The sequence below is a fragment of the Mytilus edulis genome, chromosome 8 (genome assembly GCF_963676685.1).
Source record: "Mytilus edulis chromosome 8, xbMytEdul2.2, whole genome shotgun sequence".
NCBI lineage: Eukaryota > Metazoa > Mollusca > Bivalvia > Mytilida > Mytilidae > Mytilus > Mytilus edulis.
Window position 1 is genome coordinate 1,884,790 of NC_092351.1, and position 18,928 is coordinate 1,903,717.

The 18,928-nt window shown below is 31.5% G+C and overlaps 1 protein-coding gene across 1 annotated transcript in view; it reads right to left on the minus strand.

Moving 5' to 3' along the window:
* Window positions 1-369: 369 nt before the first annotated feature.
* Window positions 370-18,928, minus strand: part of LOC139484598 (uncharacterized) — a 59,920-nt gene continuing 41,361 nt past the window's right edge. Inside the window, exons 16-21 of the mRNA XM_071268379.1 lie at window positions 18,770-18,884; window positions 11,661-11,749; window positions 8,900-9,049; window positions 2,117-2,195; window positions 1,535-1,620; window positions 370-780 (exon numbers count right to left, since the gene is read on the minus strand). Of these exons, the coding sequence (XP_071124480.1) occupies window positions 582-780; window positions 1,535-1,620; window positions 2,117-2,195; window positions 8,900-9,049; window positions 11,661-11,749; window positions 18,770-18,884 (718 nt within the window). The 3' untranslated portion in view covers window positions 370-581. The remainder of the gene's footprint in view (window positions 781-1,534; window positions 1,621-2,116; window positions 2,196-8,899; window positions 9,050-11,660; window positions 11,750-18,769; window positions 18,885-18,928) is intronic.

Here is an 18,928-nt window from a genome sequence, read left to right on the forward strand (position 1 = left end):
AATTATAAAAAAGTTACTGTTATTATTATTTCTTACTTCCACATGTTGACAAATCTACACAAGACACTAAATGACACATAAATTACAAAATATAGGTCATCGTATGGCATTTAACAATGAGCATAGTCAGCTGTAATAGGCATCAGAATGACAAAAACGAAACAAATCAAACAAGGTTACTAAAAGCCTAATTTATGTACAAAGCAATGAACGAAAGACAAATATGGTACACAGCATCAAACGATTAACACTGAAAAATAGGCTCCGGCTATGGGACACACACATACAGAATGTGGCGAGGTGAAACTAAACTAATAACGATACCTGCACTTACACAAGACTATAGTGCAATGGCACAACTTAATTGGAAATGCAACTAGTCAATCACAAAGGTTTTTGTCGAATAGACTGCCCTGATTGACGAAAACCTATTTTTAGTCAACGTTTGGTCTGGCATTGTCCATGCTAGGGTTAACTTTTTGACAATAACGTTATCAAATATGATCGATTGTTGAAATATCTGTCGCATATAAAACTTAATTATTTGGTCAGACCTTCATACCTTGATTTAATCTTTCAAGTCAATTGACTGTTGTCTGTCTTAGGTTAATAATTTCTTTTTTACAGGTTACAATCACACCTTTGTGTCGTTTCTCATTGCCTTTACTTTTGTCTTTCGAATATTGTATGACATCAGTATTCCATTTATCTGCAGCGAGGTTCCAAACATTACTTCCACTAGAATTCTGAATATTAAGTTGTTCTCCACTTTCATATAACCTGTGTAAATAGTAAAAAGAGAGAAAATTTAAGTTAACATCAAATAGCTAAAAACATTAAAATGTTTCGTGTGTTCGAGCTTTTGATATTGCCATTTGATAAGGGACTTCGGAATTACTTTTCCTCGGTTGATGGTTTTTTTGTGATTTTACTTTTTAAACATTAACTAAGTTATTTTTGGGATTGAAAAGTCTTGTTTTTTCACACACAAAAAAAGAAGAAAAAAAAACAGTAACGAAAAACATATTTTTCAGATATATGTATAGAGTAAGGTATAAATGTTAAATAATCAGAAACCGAGCCGGTAGATAAAGTCAAAAAAACACAGGGAAATTGTGATAGTTTCATGTGACATCTAGTTGCCAGTCTTATTATTTTCCAGAAAATTAACATATACATAAAATTTTCTGTCTGCAAAAATTCCTGCTAATTGGCTGGTTATCGCTCGGGAAAGAAACGTCTACCAGTAGTGCCATCGACCTAGCGGTTATATTAACTAATTTAAGAAACCAGGTTTAAAATGTTGTACACCAGACTAGTGTTTCGTTCACTTAAAATACGACCTTTCTATTCCAAAAATAAAAACCCTATATTTCACACTTGTCTTCATCACGCTCATACCATGAAAAGGAACATCCTTATAGTTTTACAATTAACCCCTTTAGGTTAAAAAAGTGTAAAATTCAATTTGATAAAAAAAAAATGTGAATGCCACGGCTTCGGCATACAAAGGTGAGAAAGTTGTTTTGTTTACCTTTTAAATTTGTCAACTTCACCGTCTTCACCAGAAATAAATAAGGTAAATACTTGTTCGTCAACATTTACTGTGCTTGGTAAATACTGTAATATATATATCCCATTAACATTATTCTTAATTCTAGAAGATGCTTATATTCCTGAACAGCAACATTAATTTAAAAACCACAAAATAAAAAAAGGTCATAATTCATTAAGAGTTTTTTGTTTACAAAATTTATTTTCATACTTCTCTACAATTGACTCTAAGTATTCAAGTGACGTGATTTGAAATAATCGAACTGTGTATTTTTATGTCATTTTCATAGGTAAAAATATAAATCGTCCTGTTTTTCTCTGTCATATATATGCAGACAGTTACTTTTTATGATTGTCAAAAAGGACAAATTCAGACTTCAGAAATCATTAAAACCTTGATCACAGAATTTAATTCTGATTGTGAAGAAATTTTTGTGGTAGAAAAATATCTAAAAAAAAAAAACCCAAAGTAACATGGCACTATTCAAACTTACAATAAAAACAAATTGTATCCGTTTTTTTTCTATATTTATGGAGATAGATCATACTGAGTATTTCTTACCGGACAATAATAACGAAAAAGTTTAACTATATTTTCTTTTCCTTCGTTGATGGCTGTCTCAAATGGTGTTTTCCCCCACCTATAATATTGATCAAATAAGATAAATTGAACTATAGTTCATCACATCGTCTGTCTGCTCAATCAATAGCAAGGGTGCGTAATGTAACTTACCATGTACATTTATGTTAGTTTATCGGACCACATATCACGTTGTGATTGGTTTAACGCAATCACGTGGTGAACCCCTATGAGACCGTATGGGGTTAGTACGTTTCATAGGGGGTTTATGACGCGTTAATGGTGACGTCATCTATTAATGTTGTATTTCGTTGTTTATTTCTCAACAAAACGCAGTAGAAAAAGTCCAGCGTCCGATAAATTCGTTATACGGTTAACTATTGACCCCCTACGGATCCATAGAGGGTGAATAAAATTCATAGGGGATTCGGCCTCCGGCCTCACCCGCTTTGGATTTTACTAACCCTTTATGGATCCGTAGGTGGTCAGTAGCGAACCATATAACTTATAATAGGAGAATGTGTTTGAATTACGGATACATGTACTAGTACTAGCATACTAAATAAATAATGAGTAGCTATGTAAGGATTTTGTAGAATCAGGGCAACAGTATATACTGCTATTCGAAACTCATCAATCGATTGAGAAAAAAAACCGGGTTACAAACTTAAACCGAGGGAAACGCATCAAATGTAGAGGAGAACGACGACACAACAAAAACACAACATTAAAATGAAACACACACAGAAACGAACTATAATATAACAATGGCCATTTTCCTGACTTAATACAAGATATATTAAGATGTTTTTTTTAAATGGTGGGTTAAACCTGGTTTTCTGGCATGCCAAACCTCCCGCTTTGATTGCAATGTTAATGTGCCTTACGTCGTAACTACAATCCCCTTCCCTTTCATGAATGTGACCTACCGAATTAGACTGTTTACCGGATTTGTTATCTCATAAGCAACACGACGGGTGCCACATGTAGGGCAGGATCTGCTTACCCTTCCGGAACACATGAGACCACCACTAGCTTTTGGTGTAGTTCGTGTTGCTCATTCTTTAGTTTTCTATATTGTGTCATGTGTACTACTGTGTGTCTGTTTGTCCTTTTCATTTGAAGCCATGGCGTTGTCAGTTTATTTTCGATTTATGAGTTTAACTCTCGCTCTGGTACCTTTCGTCCCACTTTTTTTCAAAATATAGCACTAAAATGACAACATTACAATACAATACTACAATACAAATAAATGGGAGAACATATAGGACAGAGAAAAAAAAAAAGCATATAATGTTTATACGTTTGTACTATCTTTCCTGTGACGTTGTAAGCTCGTACTTCTTACAAAGTTAAATATTTCTTTCGTCTGTCTTAGCTAAATGGCTAGTTTTAAATAATAAATACAACGTAGTAATCTTAAAGCTCGAAAGTAATGAATTATCGTAACTTCTCTATGAGGGGTGAAGCTTACATGTAATATCTCTGTTTAAAGAAACAAACTATAACCATCAGACCATAGATGGCCAGTGACCTTGACCATAGTATATAAGCACCTGTTCCATGACAATTTGTCATAATTTAAAGCAAGTTTGTGTCAACCATAAAACCCATTGGAAAAGGGTGGGTCTGACTGATAATCCCTAGGGTGGGAATTAATTACTTTCGAGCCTCAGGCTCATATTCTAAGAATGATCTTCATCCTGCACATCCAAGATATGCTTGGATGAAGGAACATTCTTATTCATATTTCGCCTTCGGTCTCAAGTAATGAATTAGCTTGTTTAAAGTATAGACACAAACTAAAAACAATTTTTACACAAATGTCACATTTGTTAAAACATAAATATCACAAGATCATCCAGTAATTACAACTGAAGAAAAGTATTTTAGTACTGATATTATTCCCTCCCTTTAATAAAAAGCATATGTCCAGACTAAGCTGTTGCCATGATGTCTTTTAAAGAACAAGAGGCCCCTCTAAATGAGTGAGACTTAAAACGTCTGCTAAATTTAGACCTCTCTGTAGTACTAACTATCTAGATAAAGTAAAAGTAGAAACTTTACGAAAAGTTCCATAGAAAATAAACAGACTTAGATGAATTCCTCACATCTTTTGTACACAAAACATAATAAATCATTGTCTTAACAACACAAAGTTCAATAGTTTATCAAAACCATAAAACACTTCATTTGGTAGACTATCACCAAATCTAGTATTTTTCAAAAGCTCATGTATATGAAAAAATAAAGTGCCTTGTCTTTGAATGAAAGACATAGAATGTAAATCTAGAGCTGATAAAGAATGTACTTTGACAGCTGTAGTCAAGGCAAATAAAGACACAAGTATAAAAGACAGTCTTCAATGTTAAATCCTCTAATGCATATAAAGAACTTAAAAAAGTTACCACTAAATTCAACTCCCAAGTGAAAGAGTATCCAACTCTTCAATTCAGCGGCAGATTCAGGTTTAAGCAACCTTTCAGGCATATGGTAACAAAAAAAAATTAGTAACGTCTACTTCTTAAAGGATCAGGTCTGTTTCAACATAGACCAAGTAAAATTAACACTGAACGTGCTGAATATGAAAAGTTTCTGTTTTACAAAAGAAAAATCAATAACATCCTTTTCAGATGGTGATAAGGAATTGATTCTCCTTTGAACACACCAAATAATGAAATTTCTCTAAAACTATTGAAACTGCTTGATTGTAGATGCATGGTCTCCAGGATGAAGTGACAACATTTTTTGCAAATCTTTTAATTAGTGATTTCTGAATTTACAATACACACGTTTTTACCCAACCACACAATCACCACTTCAGGGGTTGGTTCACTTATATTTTTACAACACATACAGTTTAATTTAGTCCCTTCCTAATGGGATTGCATTCTTGAGTATGCAACATCGTTGCTAATTTTTATGATTAGCAGTTTAACTGGCAAATAAATTGAATTTGGTCTTAGCAAAGAAAACCAACTCTGAGCCAGCCAAAAAGGAATATTCAAAATAGCCTTCTGAACTTTATTACTACTAATTTTCTTCATAATTATCCCCAACCAGGAAAAGATGGGAAAATATAAGGTCTTAATTCTTACCATGAAATTAGTAAAAGCATCTAAGAAAGGAGCTTGTTGGTCAACAGACAAAGAAATAATCTACAGATTTGAAAATGAAAACGTGATACAAACAAAACAAATATTTCTTCTTTCAATTGTCATCCCGCTGAATCTGCCTAAATTCTAAACATATGATAAGCATCAAAATTTTTCTTTCCATGAATATAATGAGCTGTGATAAAAATGTCCTTTCTTGAACACCAAGCTCAAATGATGAAATATCTGTAGTAGGTCTGTCAAGTGACAAAGAGGTAATACCTCCTACTGCGTAATAAAAGCTACTGAAAATGTATTGTCTGATTGTATAACAATATGACAAGACTCTTTGTGTCTATAAGAAAATATAGCCAACAATTCTAAGTAATCTATATGAAATGAGTATACGTTCTGAGAAGCTCCATCTACCTACAGATAATTTTTCTTCAAATTTGGATTCCAAACCCTTCTAATGAGGCATCTGGTCCAATTCAAAAACTTATTTGGATGGGTCTAATCAATTTTCAATTTCTGATTTTAAATTGTTAAAATTTTACCTATTGATGATAATAATCACTGTAACAACTTTTCAGTGCTTCAACATTATTTCTCGCCATGTAAAGGCATGTTCTGCAATGTAACATTTCCACAGATACTGCATTAAAAGTATGCACAACAAGACCAAATGATGCAAAGCATATATCATACAGCTACATAATTCTATTTAAGAATATCTTCCCAAGGGAGATAATTTTACAATTTTTCATCTGTCAGAAAAATCTTAAATAACTCAGTATACGTATCAATAAAGAGATAAAGGAAAACAATGTGTTTTCAATGAATGAGGACCAACTTCTTAAAATTTATTCTGAAGCACAGTTTATCAAGCATTTGCACCACTTTTTCTGTATTCACAGTACAACTATCTAGATTCTGATCCACAATAAAAGAATCATCAATGTAACTATAACATGTATATACTTCAAGTGACATTTTTTCATAAAATGCGTAGACAGGTTTTAAAATTTTAGTAAAAACTCTTGGTGCAGAAGCCAATCCAAAACAAAGAACATAAAATCATATACATGTCCTTTCCACATGCATCACTAATATTTGATATAATCATTATTGATACTAAAATATGCATCAGTGAGATCTATGGATGTTAGCTATGTATATATAGATAATCATCCCTATGAATTACATCTAAACAAATGATAAAAGGTCCTGCTTCAAATGATGATTAGCCAAATGCTAAGTTTGTTTGAATTTTTCAAATAGATAACAGGCCTTGAAGACCCATCCTTCTTAGGAACTAAGGAAATATTGGAAATAAACTGATTTTCCAATGATTCAACCTCTTAAATAGCTTTCTTAGCTATCAATTTTTGGATTTCTGAAGTTTTTTCATCCTTATGTAAAGTGAAATGTATTTTATTCAAAATGAAGAACCTAATTGTGGCACAAGATTAAAAATAATTTTATAACCATTTCTTATCAAATCTAGTATCTATAGATCATAAGTAATGTTTTCCTATTCATAATATTTAAGTTATCTACTGTATATAGGAACCGGTTGAGAATTGTGGCATCTTTGAGATTCTCTGTTCCCTGTTGGGAAACCTCTTCCTCTCAATGAAGGGAATTACCATCCGCCCTGTTGAATGATAGAGCCTCTGCAGTTAAAAACTGATATTGTCTTTACCATAACTGCTGAGAGTAATATAATGCTAGACCTGGATCCTCCTCCAAGGAATCTAGGATTAGCGTAATAATCTTGGTATAATCACCTCTTTGCTTCATGATGCAATCAGAACCAAAAAAGGTATGATAAAAACTTGATATTTTCCTGATTTAATATTTACTGACATGGCAGTAAGAACAGTCTAAGAAATAAAATTTAGACCTAGTTTTCTGCCTTTTTTAAACAATTTTGGGATTTTCCAACCAAAATCATGATTAAACTGTTCAACAAACAGGCTGAGATACTGGATCACTAATCTCACTAGGAGAAGCCTTAAAGTCATCAGAAAACCCTAATGCAGGATCAAAATAAGTATCAAATTCAGCTCCGGCTGGACTATCATCAGACATAGCACAAACTCCAGAAGGAGGTGCATGCACTGTATCATTACAGTAGTTTAGATCAAAATCTAGAACTAAATCTTCATTAAGTAAACCTCTAATGGCAACATTTGAATAAATCAGCAGGGTTCCCTACAACCTCTGCTTGAGTGGAAGGCAGAGAAACTGTCTCAAACCTCATGGTTCATACAGACTCTTACATTCCCATTTTAAATCTCAACAGTGATATCTCCTCTTGAAAAATATTCATAAATCTAAGTGATTTTGAAGCTATACCAGTAGCACTAGATTTTAAAACTTCCTTTAGAAAGGTTTTGTTGCTTTGTCATTTGCAATTGCAATGCCTTTCATAATCTTTTATAAAACTACTATGTTTTATAACTGTTTAAGAAGAGGATTTATTCAAAATACCTCTAGTTTTCCTATTAAATTTATCATCTTTAATTTCTAGAGGTGATGAAAATCATCGTCATCACCCTCATAAGCATTAAAATCATTTTAAATTTCTTGCAAAAGCAATACATCTGCGTTATCAAATTCAGCCATTGTTATGTAATTGTAATATTGTGTATCTGTACAGGTAAAACACGAGCAAATTCTGAAGAGTACTCACGACCTGCAGTGAAAAGATATACTTTTAAATATCTACCTGTTCAAAAAACAGGAGTAAATGAATTTAATAAATAACATACACAATGCCATACATCGTAGGCAAACACTAAATGAATATAAAATTGTCATACATCGTAAACAAGAAATTTTTAATTCATTTCTATGAGCACTTGTCATACATCGTAGACAAGAATTTAAAACATTTCCATCAACACTTGTTATACATCGTAGACAATTGAGAAATTATTATGTCTTATTAACATAAGCCCTTGTCGTACATCGCAGACAAGATGAATGTAATTTAAGTAACTTTTCAACTTCCTAAATCTTACATAAAATATATAAATCGAAAACAAGTAAAGTTTTCACTTCACACCCTCTAGAAAAATAATGACAAGTTATCATGGAACAGGTGCTTATAGACTAGGGTCAAGGTCACTGGCCATCTATGGTCTGATGGTTATAGTTTGTTTCTTTAAACAGAGATATTACATGTAAGCTTCACCCCTCATAGAGAAGTTAAGCTAATTCATTACTTGAGACCGAAGGCGAAATATAAATAAGAATGAAACATAGAGTTTATCCGTTTTATTCAAATGCAGATCGATAATGATAATTTATGATACATTTACGAAACATGCGAAAGCGAGATAGTTAAACTTTAGAAATATTTTATAAATATTCTAAATATTATAAATCATTATGATACATTTACGAAACATGCGAAAGCGAGATAGTTAAACTTTAGAAATATTTTATAAATATTCTAAATATTATAAATAATTGAAGTTGTAATAAGAATGGAGAATTTTCAACATCCAGTGTGAGAAAACAAAACTTTTTCAAGCAAAAATACTTATTTCTAAAATAGTTATCACTTCACAGTGAACACATTAGTTTTTGCCAAATAACTATATTTAAACAATATGTCCGAAAACTTATTAAGATTAAATATGTTTAACTGAAAGTTTACCTATCCGTAACTGTGTTTGCTTCCTTTGTCTGACGACAATCTTTCAGTAAAAACTCCACAACGTGTTCTTGGCTATTATTTACTGCTATATGCAGTGCTGTTCGTTTGTCATAATCTGAAACGGTCATATCGTAGCCTGCTGCTTTGTATCTATAAAACATGACATAAGATATATTCGCATATAATATTACACCAGAGCATGTCCATTACATGGAGATAAGTTTGATATTTAAGTTAGTAAATAATAATTGTTTATAATGTCTTTCTGTCGTTCTTTGCTTTCCCGTTCCAAGATTTTATTGGCTGATTATATGGGTTTACTTTTTAAATTTGTAGTGAACAGTATCAGAATTTAATGTTGCATTTGCATTTCCATTTTGTTCCTACTTACCATTTTACATTTTGCATTTTTTGTAAAGATCACTTTGATGTTACTTAGTTGCGCAAGACTCAGAATTCTAATAGTTGAACTGTCCAGTGCACGGTTCGTGATTTTCAATAATTACTAAAATGTATTACACAAGTATTACCCATTCCAAACTAAAAGACAAATTGAAATAGTTGGTATTGCTTTGTTTCTTAAAAAAAATTGACTAACGTATATACAAACATCTTTTCTTAGGAAGGGATAAATCCTACTTTGTGAAGAATATCTCTGATTCAAACAAAAACCTTTCTGAAACTAACACTATCAAGAAGCTTGGTTTCTTGATTGACAACATAATTTGTAACGTTTGGAGGACGGTTTTTTTAACAGACTGTCAGCATTCCAATGGGAAACAATTGTGCCCCTCTTCTTGCCAGTCTTCATTATTATGAGACTAGCATCATATAGGAACTTCTAAGAAAGAAAGATAAGATAGAACTATCCTTTAACTTTAATTTCTGCTATATAGATGATGTTCTCTCACTTGATCATTTGTTTCTAACATACGCTTGCAAAGTTAAAAAAACACTTTGACAAACTACGCACAATCTAAAAATACGCTACATTTTTGTCTTACTTCAACCAGAATAAACGATGTATTGGTTTCTACTTTTGTAATAATTATTTACCAACAACACCTGCATGCATTATTGAAAGTTTAAACCGAGTCAGTAAACACTGATTAAACGATGTATTTGTTTCTACTTTTGTAGGTTTAGAAAGCAATGAAAAACGCCACACAACGTTTTCAAAATGATGGTTAGAAAGAAATGCACTCTTTAATATTCAAAATTATGTGACTATGTAATACGTGTCTGGCGTATTAAATTATAATCCTGGTACCTTTGATAACTATTGAATGCATCTATCCCATTGCACTAGAGATAAGGAATATAACACATACAGTTAAGTCTGTCTCATATCTTGACTTACATCTAGAAATTGACAATGAGGGTCGGTTCATCGATGGTCATGATTTCCTTGATAGAGTTTTGCTGCTCACAAGCAAGCTATTAAACCAAGAGTTCCAAATAGCTATAGTGAAGTTAAAATCATCCCTTCGTAATTTTTAATGGACGCAATCACGATTTGGTTGACCGTTATGGAAACACCGTTTCACAGGCAATATCGGATATGTTTTCTATGTCGTAACTGCAATCCCCTTCTCTTTTCACGAATGTGACCTACCGAATTAGACTTTATACCGGTAATAACATGAGCAACACATCGAGTTTTCTATGTTGTTTGCTATATACTATTATTTGTCTGTTTTTAGCCATGACGTTGTCAGTTTATTTTCGATCTATGAGTTTGAATGTCTCTTTGGTATCTTTCGCCCTTCTTTTATGTAACTTTGTAGGAGTTCACTTGATACCTCTTAATATCATGTAGCAAACAATGTAAGGATAAATGGCTTGATGATAAAGACAGTAACGTCTGCTAAAAATATTCAAATCCTAGGAAAATCAAACATTTTTGTTTATGTTTTTCACTGTATATGCAGCTGTGAGAGTAAATATTGTCCGACAAAAAAGGCTTTAAATAGGGAATTTATCTAATTTCATGATATTATAAATGGCTCATGTTAATGGCCTAACTGATACTATCGAGAAACACAATACCAAGTTTTATGTTTGTATTTCTTAACACTAAAAATTTCTAAAACACGCGCAACATATAAACAACAAGGAGTAAGTGCGGGGCTATCGGTAATACTGAATGCACTTTTAAAATACTTAGTGGCAAATTCATAAAAGTTATTCATAGTTAAAGATACAAATTTGCAGGACTGATTGAGCTATCATCAAGGGATATTAAGTTAAAAAAAAAACATGCACAACAACAGTTAAAATTTTCTGAATTTACAAAAACTGAATATGTGTCATTGGAATTTGTTTTATATGATATCACAATCCAGTAAAGTATTTTAAGAAACCTGGAAAACAGTGTCGAAATATGAGTTCATCCCTTAACCAATAAATTTACTAATGGAAATAAATAAATCAGATTTGAGAAGAAAAATAACCAAATTGATGTTAGAAAAAGGTAGTTCAGTTGGGGTTTCAGTTCGAAGGGATGTTTCCAAGCAAGCAAATCGTCTGCCAGTGAATCAAATCTTGTTCACATTGAAAATTGACCAGGTGTGAGTCTTTTATATCAACCCATGACCATGAAAAAAAACCCAGAAAATGTAGCGAAGAATTAAATTTTTGCAAGCTCGTATTTCAAGTTAAGATTTACCTTGCTTTATGTTAAAAAAGGTCATAGTACTTGATTCATTTTTTCGTTTCGATTTATACCCTAGTAAAAGAAAATATATAAATTAAAACGTACGCTCTTATTTGACAAATGTCCCCTCGATATGCACTGTTCAATATTCGGACAATCTTTAAATCTTCGTCTTTATTGTTATCTTTTTGCATCTGAAAAAAAATTTAATTTGGAATGAAATCAATCATTCGACGACTGTATTAAGTTATAAATTCCGCATTTTTGAGCAGCTATCGAGCATCCCTTTCTTTAAAGTATTCGTGCATATAATGACAAACAAATTAATGAAAAACATGTAAATGATTAGAAAGGCTTTATATATTCTCTTCGAAATTCAACCTGACAAAATCATTTTACAGAATGTACCTTCTTTGTTGGAAGAGATGGAAATGTACTGATCGTTGTAATTTGATATGTTGTGAGTTGTTTCATTGCTAATGATGCGCACACATACGTCGATCTCAATAACAAATTCAAATAGAGGCCTTAAATGAAAAAAAATGTTATAAATAGTATTACCTGAGTGAAAATGTTTTCTGAATAATCTTGAAATAGTTCAGATGAGAAATGAGTCGTTTAAATCATAATTTTTCTGAGCATCAAAGACCCTTTAAGCGGCCCAAAATTAATTTTAATAGCAAACACATCTACACACAATTTCAAGCATGCCGAACACTGATACAAATCTAAGTATTTTTGTTAATCACATTTGGGGTAATTTCTAATTACAAATGATACAGGTTGGGTAGTTGTCAAAGGTACCAGGATTATAATTTAATACGCAAGACACGCGTTTCGTCTACATAAGACTCATCAGTGACGCTCAGATCAAAACAGTTAAAAAGCCAAACAAATACATAGTTGAAGAGCATTGAGAACCCACAATTCCAAAAAGTCGTGCCAAATTTCTCATGGAAGTTCCACAATTCCGAGTGCTAATACCTTTGCTATTCATATGCTCTAGAGCATTTAAATAGCAAAGGTATTAGCACTTGGAATTGTATAAGAATCTCATCTAGTTAAGAAGTTCAATCGGAACTTAGTTGCACTCTACTAAACATTATTGTTATTTTTTAAGCACTTACTTTTTTCTGAAGAATAAAGACACGAATAAGTCACGAAGTCAAACTCTTACAGATAACAATTTTACGCACCCAAAAGGTATACAAAAATGATATACCTAATTGGTTTTTGTGTTAAATAATTAGATGTAAATACTTATCATCTCAATATTTTAGAGGCATGAGAGAGTCTGATACTATCTCTTTGTTTCTATTGTGCTTTCAAAATATTTTAACAACAACTTAAGTATATAGTAATGACATAGGCGATACCATTTGTTTTTGCACCAGATGCGCATTTCGACAATTAATGTTTCTTCCGTGATGATCTAAGTAAATTTGTGAAAATCCAAAGCCAATTAAAAAGATGAAGAGCTATAAACCAAAACGAAAAGCCGAACCCGGGCAATGAATCAGAGCTTTGCATGAGGGAGATCCATTTCTAAATTTATAACGCTTAATGTTCATTTTCATGTCATTATCTAAGTATTAGCTACTGGGCTGATGCTAATCTCGGGGACTTTTAGTTCACCAGCAGAGGCTTCGACCTAGTGATAGTAATAACATAAACGCTACCACTTGTTTTGCATCAGATGTGGATTTCGATAATCAAAGTCTCTTCACTGATGCGCGAAAGCCTGATTTCGAGCATTGTAGAGGAAAACACATGAAGTAATTTCAAATAATTAAAAAAATGACCATAACTATTACTTAATGAATTTAAACAACTTATTCATGGTCTTAACAGTAGGGGTCTGTCAGAGGAGATAAAGAGAAGAGATTTTTTTTCAAGATATAGGAAAAGATATGATATAATTATATTAACAGATACACATTGTACTAAAGAAAAAGAAAAGCAGTGGGCACATGAGTGGGGGTATAAGGCATTCTTTAACTCTGGTTCCAGCCGCTCAAGAGGGGTAGCAATTCTAAAAAAAAAAAAGTTTTACATTTACTATTGACCAAGAAAAAAAGGATCAGGAAGGCAATTTTATCATTCTAGATATGACCATTCAAGATTATCGACTCTCTCTTGTTGCAATATATGGTCTTAATGGGGACTTTCCAACGTTTTTTGAAAATTTTAAAGATCTAGTATCTGGTATAAAAGCTCCATAATTATGGCTGGAGACTGGAATGTGGTGCAAGACTTTAATACGAACACCTCAAATTATAGTGCTAAAAACAATATGAGAGCACATGATAAAATTTTAGTGCTAAAAACAATATAAGAGAACATGATAAAATTTAAGTGCTAAAAAAAATATAAGAGCACATGATAAAATTTAAGATATGATAGATTCCCAGGACATTGTTGATATATTGCGAGCATTAAATCCAGATAGAAAAAGATTTACATGGCGTGGTCCTGGGCTTAAGCAAAGACGTTTGGATTACTTTTGGATTTCATCTGATCTTGAACCATTTGTAAAACATGTAGACATGGATATAAGTCACAGGTCTGATCATTCTCCAGTGTACCTGACCTTACAGTTTTACAATCAAATTAAAGGTAAAGGCACATGGAAGTTAAACAATAGCTTACTACATGATATGGTTTATGTAACTGAAATAAAAAATTGCATTATGGAAACTATAAATCAATACTCTTTGCCTGGGAATGACCTAGAAACAGAACTATCAGTAAACCCTTCACATGTTTTGGGAACTCTTAAAATGTATGATAAGAGGGAAAACAATATCATATGCCAGTTATATAAAAAAGAAAAACACAAAAACTGAAAATGATTTAGAACTCAAGTTAGCTAAATTACTTGAAAATTATGAACTAGATCCTTCAGAATTATTAAATTCAGAAATTAAAATTTTAGAAAATAAACTTGTTCAACACTTGTTCAACACAGAGAGAAAATAATAACAGGTATTATGGCAAGAGCAAAGGCAAGATGGGTAGCAGAAGGTGAAAAATGTATTAACTATTCTTGTAATCTTGAAAAAAGAAATTAAAATGAAAAGATAATTCCAAAATTAATTAAGGATAATGGAGAAGAAATTTTCAATCAACTTTTAGAAGAACAAAAATCATTTTATGAAAAATTGTACTCCTCATCAAATCTTATTCTTCATCAAGAACATAAAAATCTATTTTTTGATGAGAATAATCCTTTTATCCGCAAACTTTCTGATGAACAGAGGTTACAGGCAGAGGGTAACTTGAATGCCAATGAATGCTTAAAAACATTGAAAAATATGAAAAATGGTAAATCTCCAGGGATGGATGGATTTACAAGAGAATTTTATAAATTCTTTTGGATAGACCTCTATGAGTTTATTATAAAATCTTTTAATTATAGCTTAGAAACTGGATCTTTTTCGGTTAGTTAGAAACAAGGAGTAGTAACATGCATTCCAAAAGAGGGTAAATCAAAATTTCAATTAAAAAACTGGACACCTTTCACTTTATTAAATGTTGATACAAAAATTGCATCAGCTGCATTAGCAAATAGAATAAAACCTTTTCTTGGGGATATAATTAGTGAAATACAGCAAGGTTTCATAAAGGGAAGGTATATTGGAGAATGTACCAGGCTTATTTTTGACATTATGGAAAAGGCAGAAGATGATAATCTACCAGCCTGAGGTCTTTTACTTTTATTAGACTTTGAAAAAGCTTCTGATACTCTTGAGTGGTCATTTATAGACTTGGCTTTGTCTTTTCTAGGATTTGGTCCTATTTTTTGTAAAAGGGTCAAGGCCTTATATTCAGAATCTCTGAGCTGTATTATAAATAATGGACATTGCTCTTTATATTATCTTTAGAACTTATGAGTGCTGCACTTAAAAATAACCCAGATATAGATTCTGAGTATCTACTAAGCCAGTATGCAGATGACTCATGTCTATTATAAGACGAGGATGAGCAATCTCTAAAAAAATGTTTATATACTTTAGAAATTTTTTTTGAGTGTGCGAATTTTGATAAAACTTAAGCCATATGGATTGGGTCAAAGATTCACTTAAGGGATAAACTAACAACTACAAGAAATTTGAACTGGAATCATTCAGGAAAATTTAAACTTTTAGGAATAAAATTTGATCTGTTCAGTGAAAATAAAACGCTTGTAAATTTTGTAGAAAACAAAAATACGGAGCTTACTAAATCCTGGGTTTATAGAGATTTAACATATATGGGAAAGATCACTGTCATTAAATTTTGACAATGACAAAGTTATATATATACTTAACCCATCAACACCAACACAAATGAATAAACTAGGATCCTTTATAAAAAAAGTCAATGGAACTGAGGACAGGGGACCCTTTAATATTTACCTGAATTTGTGTATATATATTGAGTTACTTAGTTATTGTCTTTATTTGTTTTTGTTGTTGTTATATGTCACAAACTGTATAGTTTATATGGCAACAAAACTTTGAATTGAATTGAATTGAATTGAATTAAATCACTAGCTCTACCTATTCTAATTCAATTATTGACAGTTTTGCCAAACCCGCCTGATGATAAAATAAAAGAAATTCAAAATATTTTTATTAGTTTCTTGTAGTCAGGAAAACCAGACAAGATTAAAAGAAAAGTCATGAAAGGGTTATTTGAAAATGGCCAGATATAAGATCTTTTTGTTATTCATTAAAGATGACATGGATAAATAAACTTTTAGACACCTTGAAAATATTCCCATGGAAAACATTGTTAATAGATCAATACAACAGATTAGGAGCAAACAAAATATGGTTGATGACCCCTGATGGTCTCCAAAAGATTTCTTCAAATTTTAATAATTTCTGGAAATATATTTTACTAAACTGGAATATCCTAAACACTGTCACTAATGGCACTGCTGAAGGGATCATGAAACAATCCATATGGCTAAACAAGAGTTTGAAAATTAATAATAAAACTGTCTTTTACCAGAGGTGGGTTGAATCAGTTTTCTTTGTAGGTGATTTACTTGATGAAAACAGTATTTTTTTTTTTACTGTAAAAGAATTCTGCGAAAAATATAATCTTAATATTAATTTCTTGGAATACCATTCTTTGCTTCATATGATACCAAAAGACTGGACAAATCTAATCACTACTTCAGAGAAATTTACGCACATATCTAACGATAAATTTGAATTTATAAAAAAACAATAAAAAGTCATGTCAGTTCTTTTATAAAAAAATTCTTGTCAATGTATACAGAACGTCCTACAAAACAAGAAGACAAAATGTGTAAGGAACTAGGCACTCATATAGAAAATTGGGATTTCATTTATAGTTTACCCTTTTGTTGCACTAAAACAACAAATTTAGTATGTTCCAGGTTAAGATTTTACATAAAACTCTCGCTACAAATCTATTATTGCAGACATATTGGTTAAAAGAAACTAACGTATGTAGTTTCTGTAATGAAACTTAAGAAACTATAAGTCACCTTTTCTAGGAATGTACCCCAGTTAGAAATTTGTGGTTAAAAATTGCAGCACTTTTTCTAGTTGAAAATAATTTAACTTTAATACTTAATGTGAAAAATATTGTTCTTGGGTCAGAGTCTTGGGATGTTTCCCTAAACTTATTCTCTATTCTGGTTAAATATTACATTTATACATGTCGCTTTAATACTTCATTACCGACTCTTACAGGTGTCATAGCTATGATTAAAAATTCCTACCGAATAAAAGAAATATCTACCTCCTTTTACAGATCCCCTAAAGCAAGTGAGAAATTTGATAGTAAATGGGACTTAATTAAAAACTTAGTTCACATGCGAGGAGAGATCTTTCTATTTTTTACTTACTTAAGGCTTTATAGTAGTTCATCTAGAATTAATAATATGTTGATGCACATCTCAACTGGACAGTGATTTGTGTGCATCTTAAAAGTACTATCTATGTTTATTGATATTGTTATATATATATTGATATACTAGTTTGTGTTTGATTGTATTTGAATTATCTCCCCTTGACTTAGGTTGACATTTATTATGTGATTCTGTCCAACATGTTATCTGTTAATGATCTTTGATGGCCTCTCCTGGTACCTCTCATGTTCAACATCATCGTATAGGCAGTGATGCATGTGGCTAGAGGAGAAGGCTGATGCCATCATTAACCTTATCAGCATATTCAGGTATTCTAATCCAGAGTGATAAAGGATGTGTATGATCGAGTAGAAAATTTAGAGCATAACTAACTTTTTAATTTTAGACTGTTATTGAAAAATTTAATATCAATACATGTTTTATGAATTAACTATATGACTATGTATCACAATACTTTCAGATGAAATAAAAATAAATTACAAAAAAAAGGAAATTTCATTAACACATAATCCATATTTTCATGACAGTACTTTTACTCTCTTACATTTTCTTAAAATCCATAGAATGTTTGGATAAATTGTCAAAATGCAGTTTTTAATGGAGTTTTGTTCAAAATAAATAGAAAGATAAGTCACGGATGTTTTTTTTACAGTACAGCTGGTTGTGCAAAATTGTCAGATTTTGTATGGATTATATATGTCAAACCCAACTTTTGATAAAAATAAACTACACCATAGACTTATAAATTAAATATAATGAAAGATGCTTTCATATAACATGTATAAGAAAAAGTAAAAATGGCTCGTTTTCTTGCTATATAATAAAATAGATCAATTCACAATATTTTTTTTATAAAGAAAAATACCCTTATGTGGCAAAGTTTAGAAATAATATGAATCCAACAAATATATTCTGCTTAATGCATAATACAGTCGTAAATATGGTAAACGTGGTAATTTCCAATATTATAATGAAAAGTCTTACACATGAATAACATACTTTTTCGAAATTTTCACATGTCATTAAAGATCAAGACCGATAGCTATCTGCTATTTCAAAATCCAATATGGATTCAGAAAGATTAAGCTGTGACAGCAATGTAGTTTGATTGAACATAGTATGTGACGATTAGTTGCAATTGCTTGGAATTAAAAGACAAACGACAGACAACGTACATCAACACACAATGTGCAAGTGATAGCAAAAGAAAACCTAAACAATATAAAAACATACACACACGTACGTAAACAAGCACACATGCTATGTACTTTTTATTACTTGTTTTCAACATATCAAATTGTACAAAACTGTAATTAGACGTTACCTTATGCAAAACAGCGATTTGTCCTGACAGATTGTTTTCTATATATTCCCTAATTTTGTTTGCTATTTTCTGTTTGCAAAATTGAGGTTTCAAAAGATCTTCTGCTCGTTGACCCCTACAAATTATATGTTGCACTTATTTGATATATTTAAACAGTGA